This window comes from Malaclemys terrapin, chromosome 15 (assembly GCF_027887155.1).
Source record: "Malaclemys terrapin pileata isolate rMalTer1 chromosome 15, rMalTer1.hap1, whole genome shotgun sequence".
Taxonomy (NCBI): domain Eukaryota; kingdom Metazoa; phylum Chordata; order Testudines; family Emydidae; genus Malaclemys; species Malaclemys terrapin.
In genome coordinates this window covers 2,055,198-2,073,907 of record NC_071519.1, presented here as the reverse complement: position 1 = coordinate 2,073,907, position 18,710 = coordinate 2,055,198, and the positions used below count along the sequence as shown (strand labels likewise).

General features: G+C 64.1%; 3 protein-coding genes across 3 annotated transcripts in view; all 3 read right to left on the bottom strand.

Moving 5' to 3' along the window:
• Nucleotides 1-2,357, bottom strand: part of GIGYF1 (GRB10 interacting GYF protein 1) — a 28,491-nt gene extending 26,134 nt beyond the window's left edge. The window contains 1 exon segment of the mRNA XM_054005329.1: nt 2,316-2,357. The gene's annotated coding sequence lies outside the window, so the exon portion shown is untranslated.
• A 1,801-nt stretch (nt 2,358-4,158) lies between these two features.
• On the bottom strand, nt 4,159-11,076 carry LOC128823301 (chloride channel protein 1-like). The gene is made up of 10 exons (XM_054005541.1): nt 10,986-11,076; nt 9,596-9,809; nt 8,973-9,106; nt 8,229-8,335; nt 7,892-7,937; nt 7,699-7,751; nt 7,418-7,465; nt 5,767-5,871; nt 4,826-4,912; nt 4,159-4,460 (listed from the first exon to the last, which is right to left on the bottom strand). The coding sequence occupies exons 1-10, from the start codon at nt 11,062-11,064 to the stop codon at nt 4,353-4,355; spliced, it is 981 nt and encodes a 326-aa protein (XP_053861516.1). The 5' UTR covers nt 11,065-11,076; the 3' UTR covers nt 4,159-4,352.
• A 46-nt stretch (nt 11,077-11,122) lies between these two features.
• Nucleotides 11,123-18,710, bottom strand: part of LOC128823332 (chloride channel protein ClC-Kb-like) — a 24,592-nt gene continuing 17,004 nt past the window's right edge. Inside the window, exons 10-15 of the mRNA XM_054005573.1 lie at nt 18,335-18,419; nt 18,045-18,146; nt 17,054-17,138; nt 11,693-11,874; nt 11,510-11,580; nt 11,123-11,148 (exon numbers count right to left, since the gene is read on the bottom strand). Of these exons, the coding sequence (XP_053861548.1) occupies nt 11,123-11,148; nt 11,510-11,580; nt 11,693-11,874; nt 17,054-17,138; nt 18,045-18,146; nt 18,335-18,419 (551 nt within the window). The remainder of the gene's footprint in view (nt 11,149-11,509; nt 11,581-11,692; nt 11,875-17,053; nt 17,139-18,044; nt 18,147-18,334; nt 18,420-18,710) is intronic.

Here is an 18,710-nt window from a genome sequence, read left to right as displayed (position 1 = left end):
TCTTGCCCCACATTACAGCCCGGGATCAAGGAACCTCTTAAGCGTCTCTTGGATAACCCCGAACCCAGCCCCAATTCGGTTTTGAAAATTGCATTTCCGGCCTCTCTGAGGGCAGCGAGATGATGACATTGAAATGCGGCGCCCGGAGCTGGGAGACTGAGCTCCAAGATGTAATCCCGACATTCTCCTGTTGGCCATGTCTGGATCCCCCCGGCGGTACAGAGAGGGAACAGACCTAGCAGACCACAGTTACTCTCTTAGGCTGGCAGCTTTCAGGTGCCCCACGGGGGTCTGGTGGTTACACCCCCCCTTTGACCATGCGTTACTAGGAGACAGGCAGACGCTACGGCAGCAAAGCAGAGGCGGCGTGAGCACAAGACCTCACACCGGCCAGGACTTCATCTCCTTTTTAAGCCAACAGGACCTCAAGACACTTCTGGCACAGGTTTGTACAGCGCCCGGTACAGAGGAAGTCAGGACCCCTGGGTTCTCTCCCCAGCTCCGCTGTCACCATCAACTGTGTGATCGCTTTCCCATCACCGTGCCTCGGTTCCTCCCCCCCCGCCACACACACACACATCCTTCATCTAGGCCAAGCTCTATGGGGCAGGGAACGGCGCTTTGCGCTCACGCAGCACCCGACACAACATCCTGCGTGTGTGTCCAGACGGTTACCTAGCACCGCTGTGGCCCGGAGGGAGGCTGCCTGCCCCAGATGCTGGAGTGGTGGGCGTAGTCGGATGGCAAGGGCACGAGGGACCACTGCAAAAATCTAGGGAGAGCCCCTGCACACCCAGGCCAGAGAACTGCCCCAGCAGGCAGCCCTACAGCGAGCCTTTTAGGAAAGCCGCCCTATCCCGGCCGGGGAATCCACCTCGATCCTGGGTCTGCTGTCCCAACACTTCATTACCTGCCCTGTCAAAAACTGACACCTTATTTCCAACGCGTGTTTCCCCCCAACGAACCACCGCCGACCTGCCCGTCTGCACCCACAGTCAGATGCTTCTTTGCCATCTTTCATTCCCTCCCGCAGCACCCACACCAGTGGGGGGGGTCTGTGCAGCGCCCGGCACAACGGGGGGGGGGGGGGGGGGGCGATTTCTGATGCTTGGGTTATTTCAACTCCATTTGCGCTGCCATATTTTTTCAGTGCGCCCCGCAACTCTCAGGAGCGGGGCGGGGGGAGGCCTGGACATTCATCCAGGAGACAACACAGATCAAGGCAAAAAGGCCGAGGCTGCACAAGACAGGGAAAGAGCTCAAGACAACCCAGCCCACAAACCTCCCATACACCTCCCCACACATACACACCCCACACATCCCCCCCACACCTCCCATACACCTCCCCACACATACACACCCCACACATCCCCCCCACACCTCCCATACACCTCCCCACACATACACACCCCACACATCCCCCCCACACCTCCCATACACCTCCCCACACATACACACCCCACACATCCCCCCCACACCTCCCATACACCCCCCATATCCCCCCCACACACACACACTGGGGTGTACCCCCACCAGGGGGCAGCAAGAGAAAGCCCCGGACACAGCCTGGGAAGGGGGCCTGGACGGCAAGAAATAAGAGAGCTTCAGAGGCGCCCACAACAAGCCCCTCTCCCAAGCTGGCCCCCACCCCCAGTTCTGGGGCAAGTGGGGTAACCAGAGAGGTCCGACAAAGCCAGGCGGGGGACCCAAGCGGGGACGGGGGGAGGGGGATCTGGGGGACCACCGCACATCGACAGGGACGCGGGGAAGGGGGGTCCCCGCAGCTCACCAGGGGGTGCAGAAAAGCAGGTTCCTGGGCAGAGCAACCCCCCCCCACACCCCCACTTCCAAGGGGCATTTCCCCGGGGGGGGGGGCTGCATGTGCCCGAACAGCCCCACCCCGGGAGTCACACCCTGCTCCCCAGCTGCAGGGTCTTGTGGGGGGCCCAGGGAGGATTCAGTGTGTGGTGGGGGGTCACCCCCAAAAAAGCCACCCCCCCTCTTCCAGGGGCCTCCCCAGCACGGGGACCCCCCCAGACCCCGAGTCTGCCTCAGGGGCCCCCCAGAAACCCCCATGTGGGCAGAGCCCCCCACCCCCGCGGGGAGGCTTTTCTGTGGCGGGAGGGGGAGAAGCTGGGGACGCCCCGGGGGGCAAAGGGGGGGCAGGGAGAGGGAGGGGCTGTGGGGCCTACGGGGCGCCCCTCCCCCCCGCGACGTCTCCATGGCAACGGGGCGCCGGGCCCGGCGCGCGGGGGTGGGGGAGGGGCGAGGGGGGCCCGCGGGGGGGAGGGGCCCGGCTCGCGGGGGGGTCTCACCGCGGCGCCCGGCTCGGGGGGGCGGGGCCTGGCGGGGGGCGGGGCCGGGGGGCCCTGGCCGCGGGGGGGGCTCCGGGTCTCTCGCCGCTTCCGCCGCCGCCGCCGCCTCCTCTCGCCGCTTGTTTGTGTTTGTACCAAGATGGCGGCGCTGCGCCGCGTCACGTGACGGGGGAGCCCGGGGACCGCGAGGGGGGAGGCCACGGCGGAGGGGTCACGTGACGGGGGAGAAACGGCCGCTCGGCTCGCGTGACGCACGCGCGCGCGTCTCCAAAGCGAGGCTGCGGCAGGACGGGGGGCGGGGCCGCCCTCACACACACCCCCAACCGCCGCCTGTCACGCGCGTGCGCCCTTCCGCGTGAGGCGTCCCCGCCCCGCCAGGACCACGTGACGGGGAACGGCCTTCGCCCTCCCGCGAGAGCCCCCCCCCCGCCCGCCGGCCCCTCACTGCGGGACTCGGGTCACGTGACATCCCCCGCCCCCGACAAACTGGTGATTCCCGCCTCCTGTGCTGCGGGAGACCGCGACGTCATCGCCCCATACGGGTGACGTCACCGCCTCGCCCGGTAATGCCAGGCACACTGTGACGTCACCGCCTGGCCCTGTGATGTCACCGTGTCCCGCTGCAAGGCCATTGCAGCAGCGGATGATGTCGCCATCCGGCCCCGTGATGTCACAATGTCACTCCATCCTGTCCGGGCGCGGAGCTGGTCCTCCAGCCCCCACCGCCCCCCGGAGGCCGGCGCGACGACATGATCTCCTCACAGCCTTACCTCTTCTGCCATGTCACCACATGCAGCAGCGATGTCATTGCAACACAAAATGACGTCACCAGCCCCCTTCTGAGCAGGGACAGCCCCCAGCAGGACAGCAATAGGCTGTGATGTCCACCGCGCTGTGCTGGGAGGTCATGGCCCCAGCCCACAGCATGACTGGGTGCCCTATGATGTCACCGGGGACTTGGCATATCACGCAAGGATGTCATCATCATACATTCGGGCACCGTGATGACCACGTGCTTCACCACGACGCTGCGGCCTCGCCTGCTGGTGGAGGGGAACCGGCTCCTGCCATCACAGCTCCACGTTCACCTCCTCCCGCAACAGCCCACTCCCCTCCCAGCGCTGGGGAGAGAACCCAGGAGTCCGGGCTCCCAGCTCCCCTGCTCTAACCCACCAGCCCCCACTCCCCTCCCAGAGCCGGGGAGAGAACCCAGGAGTCCTGGCTCCCAGCCCCTCCCCTGCTCTAACCACCAGCCCCCACTCCCCTCCCAGAGCCGGGGAGAGAACCCAGGAGTCCTGGCTCCCAGCCCCTCCCCTGCTCTAAGCACTAGCCCCCACTCCCCTCCCAGAGCCGGGGAGAGAACCCAGGAGTCCTGACTCCCAGCCCCCCCTGCTCTAACCCACCAGCCCCCACTCCCCTCCCAGAGCCGGGGAGAGAACCCAGGAGTCCTGGCTCCCAGCCCCCCTGCTCTAACCCACCAGCCCCCCTCCCCTCCCAGAGCCGGGGAGAGAACCCAGGAGTCCTGGCTCCCAGCCCCTCCCCTGCTCTAAGCACTAGCCCCCACTCCCCTCCCAGAGCCGGGGAGAGAACCCAGGAGTCCTGACTCCCAGCCCCCCCTGCTCTAACCCACCAGCCCCCACTCCCCTTCCAGAGCCAGGAGAGAACCCAGGCATCCTGACTCCCAGCCCCCCCTGCTCTAACCCACCAGCCCCCACTCCCCTTCCAGAGCCAGGAGAGAACCCAGGCATCCTGGCTCCTAGCCCCCACTGCTCTAACCCACCAGCCCCCTAGAAAAATGGGAGGGGAATAAAAACCACAGACACAAAATGTAACCCGTTTTTTACTGGGTGATTGGGAGGGTTCGGGGGGGCAGCTCCAGAAAACAGGGGGTTAATAATTTAGGGGTTACTGGGGGGGTATTGGAGGTGGGACGCGGGGGGGGCGAAGGAGAAAAGACGGGGCGCTGGGGGGGGCTTTCTCTCCCCTGCCCCCCCTCACGATCCGGGTTTGGGGGGAGGCCGGATGCTCCGATCCCTGCTAGGCCGAGGCTCCATTGGGGTCCGGGTCCCCCTCACGTTGCCCCCCGTTGTGGGGCCGCCCCCTGACGAAGGTGCCCTTGACCGACCCCTCCACCGCGGCTTTGAGCTGTGGGGGTTAGGCAGAGATAGCGCGTGAGGAACACCCCCACCCCCAAATCTCTGAGCCCGCCCGTCCCCAATTTGATCCACGACCCCCACCTGCTGCCCCCACCTCCTTCCACAACTTCCCTGAACCCCAATGCTCCCCCTGTGACCCCTACATCATCCCTGACCCCAGATCCCCCACGATCTCCCCACATGCCTTCTCTGACGCCACTGTGACCCCCATGTATTCCCTGACCCCCCCCCGATCCCCGGCATGACCCCCCGAGCTCCCTGCCCCCCGACCCCCGTGACCCCTCTGATCTGCTTGACGACCTGTGCACCCCATCCCACGCCCCCCCCACGCGCCCCATCTCCCCCCCACCCTACCTCTCGGAGGCTCACCACCCCGACCAGCCGGCCCACATTGGTGACATAGGCGGTCCGGAGGCCCAGCAAGTTGAAAAGGTCATAGCACTGTAGCGGGGGGTGCAGAGAAATGGGGGGGCAGACGTCAAACCAAGGGGGGCAGATATTGGGGGGAGCGGCTCAGAATCAGGGTTGGGGCTCAGGGGTCGGGACATGGCTATGGAGGGCACCCAGGAGTGGGGGGGGGGGCATTAGCTGGACCCGGGGGGGGGACATAATGGTATGCAAATGAGCCCCACCCCATTGCAGCCGCTAATTGAGGTGCAAAGGTCTTGTTCACACATTGCATATGCAAATGCATGCAAATGAACAAGTCGGGCTAATTGCGTATTCAAATTCATCTGCAACTCCTCCCGCACTAATTAAATATGCAAATTATCCTACCAGCCCCTCTGCCCCTAATTGCACATGCAAATTGATGTGCCAACGCCTTGCACTCTAATTGCCCATGCAAATTCACCCAAACTCCGCCCACCTTAATTGTATATGCAAATCTCTATCAACATGTAGAAGGAATTACCCCCAAGCGAATGCAAATGAGCGGCTGGCACATTTGCAGACATCATTTTACCTAATTGCTCTGCCCCAAGTGTGCTGCCGATGCCAGCGATGGCCCTATTTGCATATGCAAATTCATACCAATCGGAGGTCTGCTCAAGCCCGCCCAGCCAGTCCGGAGGTGGCACCCAGACTCGAGTCCTGGCAGGAGATTCCCGAGTCCCAGAATCCCTTGCGCCACCTCCGGCCCTGCGGTGGCTGCAAAGCATGCTGGGAAGAGGCTCCCCTGCAGCCGCCTCCCAGCATCCTTTGTGCCTGCCGCCGGCAGGCAAAGCATACTGGGAAGGCAGAGCAAAGGGCGAGCGGGCGATATGGGGGGACCCCCCGCGCCCCAAGGCACCCACCTGGTAGAGGGTCTCCTTCTCCAGCAGGCGGTAGGGGGCCGGGTCGATGGGCAGCTCCTCCAGCCGGACTGGCTCCTGCAGCTGCTGGCACTCCCAGTCCTCCACCTGCAGCCGGAGCAAAGCATCCTGGGAAAGATCCGCCTGGCTGGGGTCCTCCCAGAGTCATCGGCGCCAGCCCCTGCCAGGCAGCAGGCGCAAAGCATCCTGGGAAATATCCGCCCTGCTCTGCTCCCGTAGGGTTACCATATTTCAGCGAGCAAAAAAGAGGACGGGAGGAGCCCCGCCCCTGCCCCTCCCACTTCCCGCCCCCCCTGACCTCCCAACCCTCCCCCCGTTCCTTGTCCCCTGACTACCCCCTCCTGGGACCCCTGCCCCTAACTGCCCCCCAGGACTCCACTCCCTATCTAAGCCTCCCTGCCTCTTGTCCCCTGACTGCCCCAAACTTTATCCACACCCCCACCCCCAGACAGACCCCTGGGACTCCCATGCCCCATCCAACCACTCCCCACCCCCTGACAGCCCCCCCCAGAACTCCCAACCCATCTAAACCCCTCTGCTCCCTGTCCCCTGACTGCTCCGATCCCTCTCCCCACTCCTGCCCCCTGACAGCTCCCCCCCAGAACTCCCAGCCCCCTACCCCCCTGCTCCTTGTCCCCTGACTGCCCCCTCCTGGGACCCCTGCTCCTAACTGCCCTCCAGAACCCCACCCCCTACCTAAGACTCCCTGTTCCTTGTCCCCTAACTGCCCCCTCCTAAGACCCCCCCCCAACTGCCCACCAGGACCCTACCCCCTACCTGTACCCTGACTGCCCAAAACTTTCTCCACTCCCCCCAAAAGCCCCCCCCGTTTCTTGACTGCCCCCTCCAGAACCTCCCTGCCCCTTCTCCTGCCCCCCCTTACCCTGCTGCTCAGAACAGGGTGTTGGGCTCTGTGTCAGCCAGACACGTGGCTGAGCTCCCCAGCACAACAAAACCCGGTCCCTGGCCCTGCACAACAAAACCCGGTTCCTGGCCCTGCACAGTGCTGCCGGCCGGACCGGGTTGCAGGGGAGAGCTGCCCTTGTATCAGCACAAAGTGCTCTCGCTCCCGTTTTGCTACGCTGCATGGCAGAAACCGCTCCCAGTTGCAAAAGGGGAGGGCTGCACTTTGTGCTGAGACACTTGCTCAGAATGCAGGGCGGAGCTCCTCTCCAGCTGCTCCGGAGTCCAGCCCGGGACTTTCCTGCAGCCCTCCCAGCCACTCGCTCTGCCGGGGGAGGGGGGAAATCCCGGACATTGTGAGTGCTTTACAAATTCCCCCCCGGACGCTATTTTTAGCACAAAAAGGAGGACATGTCCGGGTAAATCCGGACGAATGGTAACCCTAGCTCCCGCCCTCAGGGTTCCTCCCAGAGTCCTTTGCATCAGCTCATGCCAAACAGCTGGCGCAAAGCATTCTGGGAACACCCCAATAAGGACATGGGATGAGAAGCTGCCTCCCAGTCTGACCCCCGATAGTCTGGGGCCGCCGCCCCCCATATGGGGGAGATTGGAGACACCCCCGGCCCCTTCAATCGCCCTGCAGACTGGGGGATGGCTGGGGGGGTCACGGTCCCCGCACCCGGGTACCGGGGGGGGTCCCCACGGACACGCAGCCCTGCCCCCGACATACCAAGTGACAGACGTCCTTCATCTTGACAGACAGCTGGGTGCCTCGCTCCTGGGGAATGGGGGGGGGCACAGATCAGCTCCCGCAGCATCACCATTGGGGGGTCCCCCAGCCCTCCCCTGCCACAATCCATGGGCCTCCCCTTCCCTGACCCCCACTCCCAGCCACATGCCTCCACCAATGGGTCCCCCTGCTCCCCTCCAGGCCCCCATCAATGCATCCTCCCAGCCCCACTGCACCCTCCCAAACGGGGGCCCCCTCCCCGCCACCCTGGCCCCCGGCACCTCCTCCTTGGATGTCTCCCAGTCGCCCGGCTCAGTAGAAACCTTCGGCGCTTCTGGGAAAGAGAGAGACACACGGGGTGGGAGCAAGTCAGATCACGCCACCCCCCCAGCCTCTGACGCTCCCCTGCCATCCCAGACCGTCCCCCCCAGACTCCATGTGCCCCCCACTCCATAACGCCCCCATCCTGCTCACCTGGCTTCTCCTCTGGGGTCCCCGGAGCTCCGTCTGCCCCCAGCAGCTGCAAGGGAAAGTCACTGAGTCAACCCCCAGCCCCTTGCCTAGCGCTGCTGAGATGAGCCACCTCTGGGGCGGGGCGGCCGGTTACCCAGTGACCCCTCGCCCGGCCCGGAGATGCAGCCACCTCTGGGGCGGGGCGGCCGGTTACCCAGTGACCCCTCGCCCGGCGCTGAGACGCAGCCACCTCTGGGGCGGGGCGGCCGGTTCCCCAGGGACCCCTCGCCCGGCGCTGAGACGCGGCCACCTCTGGGGCAGGCGGCAGATGAGACTCGGGCTGGGTGGGGCTGTTCACCTCGGACTGGCTGAGCAGATACTGGAATCGCTTCTCCGTGCTCAGCTGCTCAGACAGCAGCTTGGCCAGATGCTTCCTCCGGATAGAGCCCAGCAAGATCCGGCACTCTGCAAACAAGACAGGGGGGAATGGAGCAGGGGCCTGTCCCCTCTAGGGGGCGCTGGCTCCCACCCGGCCCCAGGGCAGGGACTGGCTGGCTCAGGGGGGCGGGGAATGGGGCAGGGGCCTGTCCCCTCTAGGGGGCGCCGGCTCCCACCCGGCCCCAGGGCGGGGACTGGCTGGCTCAGGGAGGCGGGGAATGGGGCAGGGGCCTGTCCCCTCTAGGGGGCGCCGGCTCCCACCCGGCCCCAGAGCGGGGACTGGCTGGCTCAGGGGGGTGGGGAATGGGGCAGGGGCCTGTCCCCTCTAGGGGGCGCCGGCTCCCACCCAGCCCCAGGGCAGGGATTGGCTGGCTCGGGGGGTGGGGAATGGGGCAGGGACCTGTCCCCTCTAGGGGGCGCCGGCTCCCACCCAGCCCCAGGGCAGGGATTGGCTGGCTCAGGGGGGCGGGGAATGGGGCAGGGGCCTGTCCCCTCTAGGGGGCGCCGGCTCCCACCCAGCCCCAGGGCAGGCACTGGCTGGCTCGGGGGGTGGGGAATGGGGCAGGGGCCTGTCCCCTCTGGGGGGCGCCGGCTCCCCCCCCCCCCCCCGGCCACAGGGCGGGGACTGGCTGGCTCGGGAGGGGCTCAGGGGGGCCACACTGACCTTGGGAGTCCACCAGGGGGAACTGTTTGAGGCTGGAAGCCTTCAGCAGACCCCGTATGTCCTTGAACCTGCAGCCCTGGGGGAGGTATTTGAGGTCCGTGACCATGAAATCCTCCGCGTAGATGTCGTGGGCCCTGGTGTGAGGCCGGGGGGAGGGTTAAAGCCGGAGAGAGAACCCAGGAGTCCTGGCTCCCAGCCCCCCCAATTTAACCCACCAACCCCCTCTCCCCTCCCCAAGCCGGGGAGAGAAGCCAGGAGTCCTGGCTCTCAGCCCCCCCTGCTCTAACCCACCAGCCCTCACTCCCCTCGCAGAGCCGGGGAGAGAACCCAGGAGTCCTGGCTCTCAGCCCCCCCTGCTCTAACCAGCAGCCCCCACTCCCCTCCCAGAGCCGGGGAGAGAACCCAGGAGTCCTGGCTCCTTGCCCGCCCTGCTCTAACCCACCAGCCCCCACTCCCCTCCCAGAGCCAGGGAGAGAACCCAGGAGTCCTGGCTCCCAGCCCCCCCTGCTCTAACCCACCAGCCCCCACTCCCTTCCCAGAGCCAGGGAGAGAACCCAGGCATCCTGGCTTCCCGCCACCCCACCCCACCCCGCCTCGGGCGGGACCCCGGCGTCCGGGCGCACCCGCTCTGCCCCACGCCCAGCTTGGGGAGGTAGGGCAGCTGCTTGGCGATGATGATGCCGTCAAAGAAGGAGGCCTGGAGCCGCTGGCTCAGTCCGTTGGCCACCAGCACCGCGATGAGCACGGGCAGGACGTGGGACATCTGCCCGGTCAGCTCGAACACCAGCAGCGCCGTCGACAGCGTGTGGGTCACCGCGCCCGAGTAGGCCGCCGCGCCTGGGGGGAAGGGACGGGGGGGTGAGCCCCTCGGAGCCGTAACACCCCCCGCCGAGCCCCCCGGCCCCCCACGACGAAGTGGAAATGCCCCCGAGTCCTGACTGGCTTTGCAGACAGCAGTTCCGGAGCATCTCCTTGGGGACCCTGTGTGACGGAGCAGGGAGCAGGGCAGATTTGACCTGGGAATGTTGCAGGGGGGTTGCAGTGGGAATGTGGGACTTCCCTTGAAGGAAGCTACCTGAGCTGTAACCTGAGCCAGGAACGGGGGTGGGGAGAATTAACACCTTCTGCCCGGGAGACTGGACAAAGGAGAGGAGCAGCGGGAGGGGCTTGGAGTTGAGTTTCGGTTGGGGCTGGGTGGTGCAACGCAGGGAACCCCAAGCTGGGGTCTAAGCTCCCTGAACCTCCCAGAGGGACCTAATTGAGGGGGTCTGGTCGTACCTACACGCTCTGCTTGAGACGGTGTTCCTGTCCTTAAATAAACCTTCTGCTTTACTGCCTGGTTGAGAGTCGCAGTGAATCTCGGGAAGAGGGGTGCAGGGCCCTAACTCCCCCACACTCCGCAACACCCTGTGACAACTGGTGGGAGCAGTGGGATAAAACTGCACGGTCGGGGTTGTGACGAACTGGGCCTGTTCTCACGGTGGTCTGTGAATGCTGACAGGGGAGTGTTCTGGGATAGTCTGCATTGCAGGATGGGATCTGCCCGAGGGCGCATACCTGAGTGTGTAACATGAGAACCCAGGAAGGGGTTGAAGGGGAGGCGACTCCTTAGCCCGGGAAACTGAACAAAGGCTGTGGGAGGGGTCGCTGAAAGCAGTGTGCTGGAAGCAGGCAGGGAGAGAGGGCTGGGGGGCATAGATGGCTCTGACCTCCCAAGGGGGGCTGGGCTTGGATGCCCGGGGACCCCAAGATGGACCTAACTGAGGGGGTCCCTGTTGTCTGTGCCTGCAAGACCTGTCTTGGACTGTATTCCTGTCATCCAAATAAACCTTCTGCTTTACTGGCTGGCTGAGAGTCATGGTGAATCGCAGGAAGCCGGGGGTGCAGGGCCCTGAGTCCCCCGATACTCCGTGACAGGGGTTCCTCCGGGAAACCGTGGGGAGCTGAGAGCAGACAGGCCCACTTCGTCACCCCCCCGCCAAGCCCCCCAGTGCCCCTCGCAGCGGCTCGTACCGGCCAGGGCGTAGGCCGCGGGGCCGATGGCGATACGGATCCCATCGGAGACGATCCCCTCGGGAAAAACCTTGGCCATGATCTCCCCATAGAGCCGCCCAGCCCCGCACCTGTGGGCAGAGAGCCCCCCCCCCAGGTTAGACGAAGACCCCAGCCAGACGTCCTGAGCCAATCCCGGGATATGGCCAGGGGCTGGGAGCCAGGACTCCTGGGTTCTCTCCCCGGCTTTAGCAGGGAAGTGGGGGCTGGTGGGTTAGAGCAGGGGGCGCTGGGAGCCCAGACGCCTGGGTTCTCTCCCCGGCTCTGGGAGGGGCGTGGGGGCTGGTGGGTTAGAGCAGGGGGGGCTGGGAGCCCAGACGCCTGGGTTCTCTCCCCGGCTCTGGGAGGGGCGTGGGGGCTGGTGGGTTAGAGCAGGGGGGGCTGGGAGCCAGGACTCCTGGGTCTCTCCTGACTCTGGGAGGGGAGCGGGGGCTGGTGGGTTAGAGCAGGAGGGGGACTGGGAGCCCGGACGCCTGGGTTCTCACCGTAGACGAAGACGGGCAGGAAGTAGCCGGCGGGGACGACCATGGTGGTGGCGAGGGAGCAGCATGAAGAACTGGGGAGGAGGGATGAGCGAATGAAACAGCCCCCCTCTCTCCGGCCCCCCCTCACCTCCCCGACACCTGGTCCCCCCCAGCGACCGGCAGCCAGCAGCGGGGTCCCCCCACCTTGGCGAGCAGGAAGAAGCTGAGCATCTCGAGGGAGGAGAGCCGGGGGTGGGTCCACTGGAGCCAGGGGTCCGCGTAGGAGGGGTGGGGGGGCTGGCGGGGTGGCGTTCAGCCCCCCCCAGCTCCGCCCGTCCCCAGGTGCAGTTGTTGAAGAAAGTCTCCAGCAGCTCCTTCATGGTCAGCTTGGGGGGGACACAGAGCAAGGGGGGGTGAGACGGGGGAGTGGGGGGGGATCCCGGCCGGGGGGGGGGTGAGATGGGGAAGTGGGGGGGGATCCCGGCCGGGGGGGGGGAGGGGAACACAGAGCAAGGGGGATCCGGACAGGGTAGGGGGTGAGACAGGGGAGTGGGGGGGATCCCAGACGGGGGGGGTTGGGGGATGAGGTGGGGAAGTGGGGGAGGGATCCCAGCCGGGGGAGGGGAGAGAGGGGGGGGTGAGACAGGGGAGTGGGGGGGGGGATCCCGGCCGGGGGGGGGTGAGACAGGGGAGTGGGGGGGAATCCCAGACGGGGGGGGTTGGGGGCTGAGGTGGGGAAGTGGGGGGGATCCCAGCTGGGGGAGGGGAGGGGAGGGGGAGAGGGGGTGAGACGGCGAAGTGGGGGGGGATCCCGGCCAGAGGGAGGTGGGGGAGGGAAGGGAAGGGGGTATCCCGGGCGGGGGAGGGGAGGGGAGAGGAGGGGGGTGAGACGGGGAAGTGGGGGGGGGATCCCGGCTCGGGGGGTTAGGGGATGAGGTGGGGGAAGTGGGGGGGATCCCAGGCCGGGGGGAGGGGAGGGGAGGGGAGGAGGGGGTGAGACGGCGAAGTGGGGGGGGATCCCGGCCAGAGGGAGGTGGGGGAGGAAGGGAAGGGGAGGGGGTATCCCGGGCGGGGGAGGGGAGGGGAGAGGGGGGTGAGACAGGAAGTGGGGGGGGGATCCCGCCGGGGGGGAGGGGAGAGGGGGGGTGAGACAGGGAAGTGGGGAGGATCCCGGCCAGAGGGAGGCGGGGAGAGGGGGTAGGGGAGGGGGGTATCCGGGCGGGGGAGGGGAGGGATGGCAGGGGGAGAGGGCGGGGGTGAGATGGGGGAAGTGGGGGGATCCCGGCCAGAGGGAGGTGGGGGGAGGGGCGGGGAGGGGGTTATCACGGCTGGGGGAGGGGAGGGGAGAGGGGGGTGAGACGGGGAAAGTGGGGGGGATCCCGGCCGGGGGGGGGTGAGACGGGGAAGTGGGGGGGATCCCGACCGTGGGGGGGTGAGACGGGGAGTGGGGGGGATCCCGGCCGGGGGGGGGTGAGACGGGGGAGTGGGGGGGATCCCGGCCGGGGGGGGGTGAGACGGGGGAGTGGGGGGGATCCTGGCCGGGGGGGGGGAGACGGGGAAGTGGGGGGGGATCCCCGGCCAGAGGGAGGCGGGGGAGGGGAGGGGGTATCCCGGGCGGGGGAGGGGAGGGAGGGGAGGGGAGAGGGGGGGTGAGACGGGGGAAGTGGGGGGGATCCCGGCCAGAGGGAGGCGGGGGAGGGGAGGGGGGTATCCCGGCCGGGGGAGGGGGAGGGGAGGTGTAGATAAATCTCTGATAATTTTCATATGACTTTACATTGTGCCTCATCACATAACCTTGTAAAAACCTGTGTTTTCATGGGACTTTGTACCAAAGCCTCACGTGGGCACTTTGCACGGCCCCTTGGTAGAATGTTATAGCCCCCTAAGGACAGAATAAGAGAGAAGAAAGATGTCTTTTTGCTGGGAGTAGAAACACGAGTTCCCCCCACTCTCAATCACTTGCCGGGTTGAATGACCGAGGGGTGGATGAGCCAGGCGGGGAAGGCAGCACCTCCAGACAGCCTCAGCCGGTGCGGGGGGGGCTGGGAGCCAGCCCCAAGGCCGATCAAACGTGTCAAGTGGGCTGCCTCTATCAAAGAAACTGAGGAACCACCTGATCAGCATCCTAGACAGCCACCAGGAAAACATCAGAAAAGAGCCCTCCAACCTGGCACCTCTCACAACCAGCCCTCCACACAACCGGACTTCGCTACAGCCAGACCGGAGATCTGCGGTACACACCTCACCGCTCTACAAAGGAAAAAGGACCGTAAGCTGTCTAAAATCCTACCTGCCACATGGGGCCACAACAGGGTACCCCGAACTCACCCAGCAATATCGTCAATTTATCCAGCTACACACTCAACCCGGCAGAAGAGTCTGTCCTATCTCGGGGACTCTCCTTTTGCCCCAGCACCCCCACGAACATGATACAGTTCTGTGGTGATCTGGAAGCCTACTTTCGCCGCCTCCAACTCAAAGAATACTTTCAAGATAACACTGAACAGCGCACTGATACACAGATACCCTCCCACCAACAACACAGGAAGAAGAACTCCACATGGACTCCTCCTGAGGGTCGAAATGACAGTCTGGACCTATACATAGAATGCTTCCGCCGACGTGCACAGGCAGAAATTGTGGAAAAACAACATCGCTTGCCTCATAACCTAAGTCGTGCAGAACGCAATGCCATCCACAGCCTCAGAAACCACCCTGACATTATCATCAAAGAGGCTGATAAAGGAGGTGCTGTTGTCATCATGAACAGGTCTGACTACCAGAAGGAGGCTGCCAGACAACTCTCCAATACCAAATTCTACAGGCCACTTTCCTCAGATCCCACTGAGGAATACACTAAGAAACTGCACCATCTACTCAGGACACTCCCTACGCTAACACAGGAACAAATCAACATACCCTTAGAGCCCCGACCGGGATTATTCTATCTACTTCCTAAGATCCACAAACCTGGAAATCCTGGACGCCCCATCAGCTCGGGCATTGGCACTCTCACTGAAGGACTGTCTGGATATGTGGACTCCCTACTCAGACCCTACGCCACCAGCACTCCCAGCTATCTCCGTGACACCACAGATTTCCTGAGAAAACTACAATGCATTGGTGACCTCCCAGAAAACACCATCCTAGCCACCATGGATGTAGAGGCTCTCTACACAAACATCCCACACACAGATGGAATACAAGCTGTCAGGAACAGTATCCCTGATGATGACACAGCACAACTTGTTGCTGAGCTCTGTGACTTTATCCTCACGCACAATTATTTCAAATTTGGTGACAATATATACCTCCAGACCAGTGGCACCGCTATGGGCACCCGCATGGCCCCACAATATGCCAACATTTTTATGGCTGACCTGGAACAATGCTTCCTCAGCTCTCGTCCACTCATGCCCCTTCTCTACCTACGCTATATTGATGACATCTTCATCATCTGGACCCACGGGAAGGAGACCCTGGAAGAATTCCAAGATGATTTCAACAGCTTCCACCCCACCATCAACCTCAGCCTGGACCAATCTACACGGGAGGTCCACTTCCTAGACACCACTGTACAAATAAGCGATGGCCACATTAACACCACCCTATACCGAAAACCCACCGACCGCTACACCTACCTTCATGCCTCCCGCTTCCACCCCGGTCACACCACACAATCCATCGTCTACAGCCAAGCACTGAGGTACAATCGCATCTGCTCCAACCCCTCAGACAGAGACCAACACCTACAAGATCTTGACCAAGCATTCTCAAAACTACGATACCCACACAAGGAAATAAAGAAACAAATCAACAGAGCCAGACGTGTACCCAGAAGCCTCCTGCTACAAGACAGGCCCAGAAGAGAAACCAACAGAACTCCACTGGCCATCACCTACAGTCCTCAGCTTAAACCTCTCCAACGCATCATCAGTGATCTACAACCCATCCTGGACAATGATCCCTCACTTTCACAGACCTTAGGAGGCAGGCCAGTCCTCGCCCACAGACAACCCGCCAACCTTAAGCATATTCTCCCCAGCAACCACGCACCGCACCATAACAACTCTAACTCAGGAACCAACCCATGCAACAAACCTCGATGCCAACTCTGCCCACATATCTACACCAGCAACACCATCACAGGACCTAACCAGATCAGCTACAACATCACCAGCTCATTCACCTGCACGTCCACCAATGTTATATATGCCATCATATGCCAGCAATGCCCCTCTGCTATGTACATTGGCCAAACTGGACAGTCACTACGCAAAAGGATAAATGGACACGAGTCAGATATCAGGAATGGCAATATAAAAACCTGTAGGAGAACACTTCAACCTCCCTGGCCACACAATAGCAGATGTAAAGGTAGCCATCTTACAGCAAAAAAACTTCAGGACCAGACTCCAAAGAGAAACTGCTGAGCTCCAGTTCATCTGCAAATTTGACACCATCAGATCAGGATTAAACAAAGACTGTGAATGGCTTTCCAACTACAGAAGCAGTTTCTCCTCCCTTGGTGTTCACACCTCAACTGCTAGCAGAGCACCTCACCCTCCCTGATTGAACTGACCTCGTTATCTCCAGACTGATTTATACCTGCCTCTGGAGATTTCCATTACTTGCATCTGAAGAAGTGAGGTTCTTACCCACGAAAGCTTACGCTCCCAATACTTCTGTTAGTCTCAAAGGTGCCACAGGACCCTGCTGCTTTTACCGATCCAGACTAACACGGCTACCCCTCTGATGCATAAAGACAAGCAGACATATTGATGGCCTCGGGGGCTAGGAGCCAGCACCTTCTTTTGGAAAACACCCTCTTTGAACAGCAGTGGGACAACCCCCAGAGACAAGCAGCACAAAGGACCAACGGACACAGACACGGAGTTTGAATCTGTACATTTGCACGAGAGGGAAGCGGCTATAAAAGTGAGGTGTCTTGCACAGGACCCCGGGTCTCGTCTTGTCAACATGGGAGCATCGATCCGGATCGGCAGAAGCCCAGCTCCACCCCCTCCCCCATCTAACTCACCTGGCCAGTGCAGTTAAGGGGAGCAGCTAGTTGGTAACAACAAGACTGTGTGTGTGTGTGTGTGTGTGTGTGTGTGTGTGTGTGTGTGTGTGTGTGTACACACTATATATAGAGATCATATGCATATAATACAGTGTTAACGAATACACGTATTACTAATAAATGTGGCGTTTTGCCTTATTCCCCCGGAATAGATCCTGCACAGTACGGGGAGGGGAGGGGAGGGGAGGGGGGATCCCGGGCCAGGAGGCAGGAGGGGTGAGATGGGGAAGTGGGGGGGGATCCCGGACAGGGGGCGGGGGAGAGGAGGGAGGATCCCGGATGGGGGATCCCAGCCAGGAGGTGGGGGAGGGGAAGGGGGGTCCTGGCCGGGGGAGGGGAGGGAAGTGGGGGGGGATCCCGGCCAGGGGGTGGGGGAGGGAAGGGGGGATGAGATGGGGAAGTGGGGGGGATCCTGGCCAGGGGGTGGGGGAGGGGAGGGGGGAATCCTGGCCGGGGGGTGGGGGAGGGGAGGGGGGACTTACCCGCGCCCCCAGGTACTGCCCCAGCCCGTGGGGGAAGGTAACGCTCGCCAGCACCAGGGAGACCAGCCCCGCATGGAGGATTTTGCTGTGGGAGGGGGAGAAAACGGGGGTGATGGTCACTGAAGGGGGGGCGAAGGGGGAGTGAGGAGAGATGGGGGGCTGGGGAGGGGCCTGGCACTGGGAGATGGGGGTGCTGTGGGAGGGAGGGCTCTGGGGGAGACAGGGGTGAGATGGGGGGCCTGGCTCTGGAGGGGCTGGGGGGGAGATGGGGGGCTGGGGGAGGTGGGGGACTCGGGGGGGCTGTGGCAGAGATGGGGGCTGGGGAGGCAGAGGGACTCTGAGGGGGAGATGGGGGCTGGGGGAGCCGGGGGACTCTGGGGGGGCTGGGGGAGGCGGAGGGCTCTGGGGGGGCTGGGGGGAGATGGGGCGCTGAGGGAGGCGGGGGACCCGGGGGGGCTGTGGCAGAGATGGGGGCTGGGGGAGGCAGGGGGACTCTGAGGGGGAGATAGGGGGCTGGGGGAGCCGGGGGACTCTGGGGGGGCTGGGGGAGGCGGGGGACTCGGGGGGCTATGGCGGAGGTGGGCAGCTGGGGGAGGCGGGGGGTTCTGGGGGGGCTCTGGGGGAGATGGGGGCTGGGGGAGGTGGGGGCTCTGAGGGGGCTCTGGGGGGGCTGGGGGGTGAGCCAGAGGGAGCCAGGGGTGGGGGTCGAGCCAGTGGGTCTGTAAGGGGCGGGGGCCCAGCAGGTCTGACTAGGGAGCTGGGTGGGGGACAGAGGGGAGCTCTGGGATTCAGGAGGCTGGAGCGTGGGGATCTGGGGGGGATCTAGGGGGTGCCGTGGGGGGATCTAGGGGGTGCCCCCCGCTGGTGGGGCAGGGGTCTCTGAGGGTTGAGGCCAGTCTGCCGGCTCTGGGCACCCCAGTGGAAGGTGCCGGGGCGGTCCCGGGGGGCAGGAGCCAGGGGAGGGTTTGGGGATCCCGGGGGGGTCACTCACTTGCGGCCCAGCAGGCGCTGGGGCAGTGGCCGGTTCTGCAGGGCCAGCAGCAGGTTACGGTGGCAGAAGAGGTAGACGCAGCAGAGAGCCCCACACAGCGCCCTGCGGGGATAGCGTCAGGCAAACCCAGGCGTCCGGGCCCCACCCCCACCCACAACACCCCCCTCCCAGAGCCGGGAGAGAACCCAGGAGTCCTGGCCCTGCCCCCACCCACGACATCCCCCTCCCAGAGCCAGGGAGAGAACCCAGGAGTCCTGGCTCCCAGCCCTCTGCCTATCCCCCCCACTCACCCCAGCAGGGCGAACGAGAGCAGCTCGGGCAGGTCGAAGGGGAACTCGACGCGCCAGCTGGTGCTGAAGAGAACGGCCACCGTCTCTGGGAGGCACCAGGGGGGACAGTTAGTGTGGGGGGCCAGGTCCCCCATCTTCCCCGCCTGGCCCTCAGCCCCTAAAGCCCTGCGATGTGGGCCCCCTGCCCTGTTTCCCATTTCTCCAGCCCCCCACAATCCTCTGACCCCAGGTCTCCCCCCACTGCCCCGCCCCTGCACCCCATTTCTCCAGCCCCCCCAACCCTCTCACTCCAGATCTCCCCCTCCCCATCCCCCATTTCTCCAGCCCCCCACAACCCTGTGACCCCAGAACTCCCCCTCTCCATCACCCAATTTCC

Coding starts and splice junctions, on each gene's coding strand:
- LOC128823301 (XM_054005541.1), bottom strand. CDS start 11,064: ATGGCCAAGGTTTTTCCCGAGGGGATCGTCTCCGATGGGATCCGTATC. Junction 9,810..10,985: donor CGCGGCCTACGCCCTGGCCG/GTACGAGCCGCT, acceptor CCTTCCCCCCAG/GCGCGGCGGCCTACTCGGGC. Junction 7,938..8,228: donor ATCTGCTCAGCCAGTCCGAG/GTGAACAGCCCC, acceptor TTTCCCTTGCAG/CTGCTGGGGGCAGACGGAGC.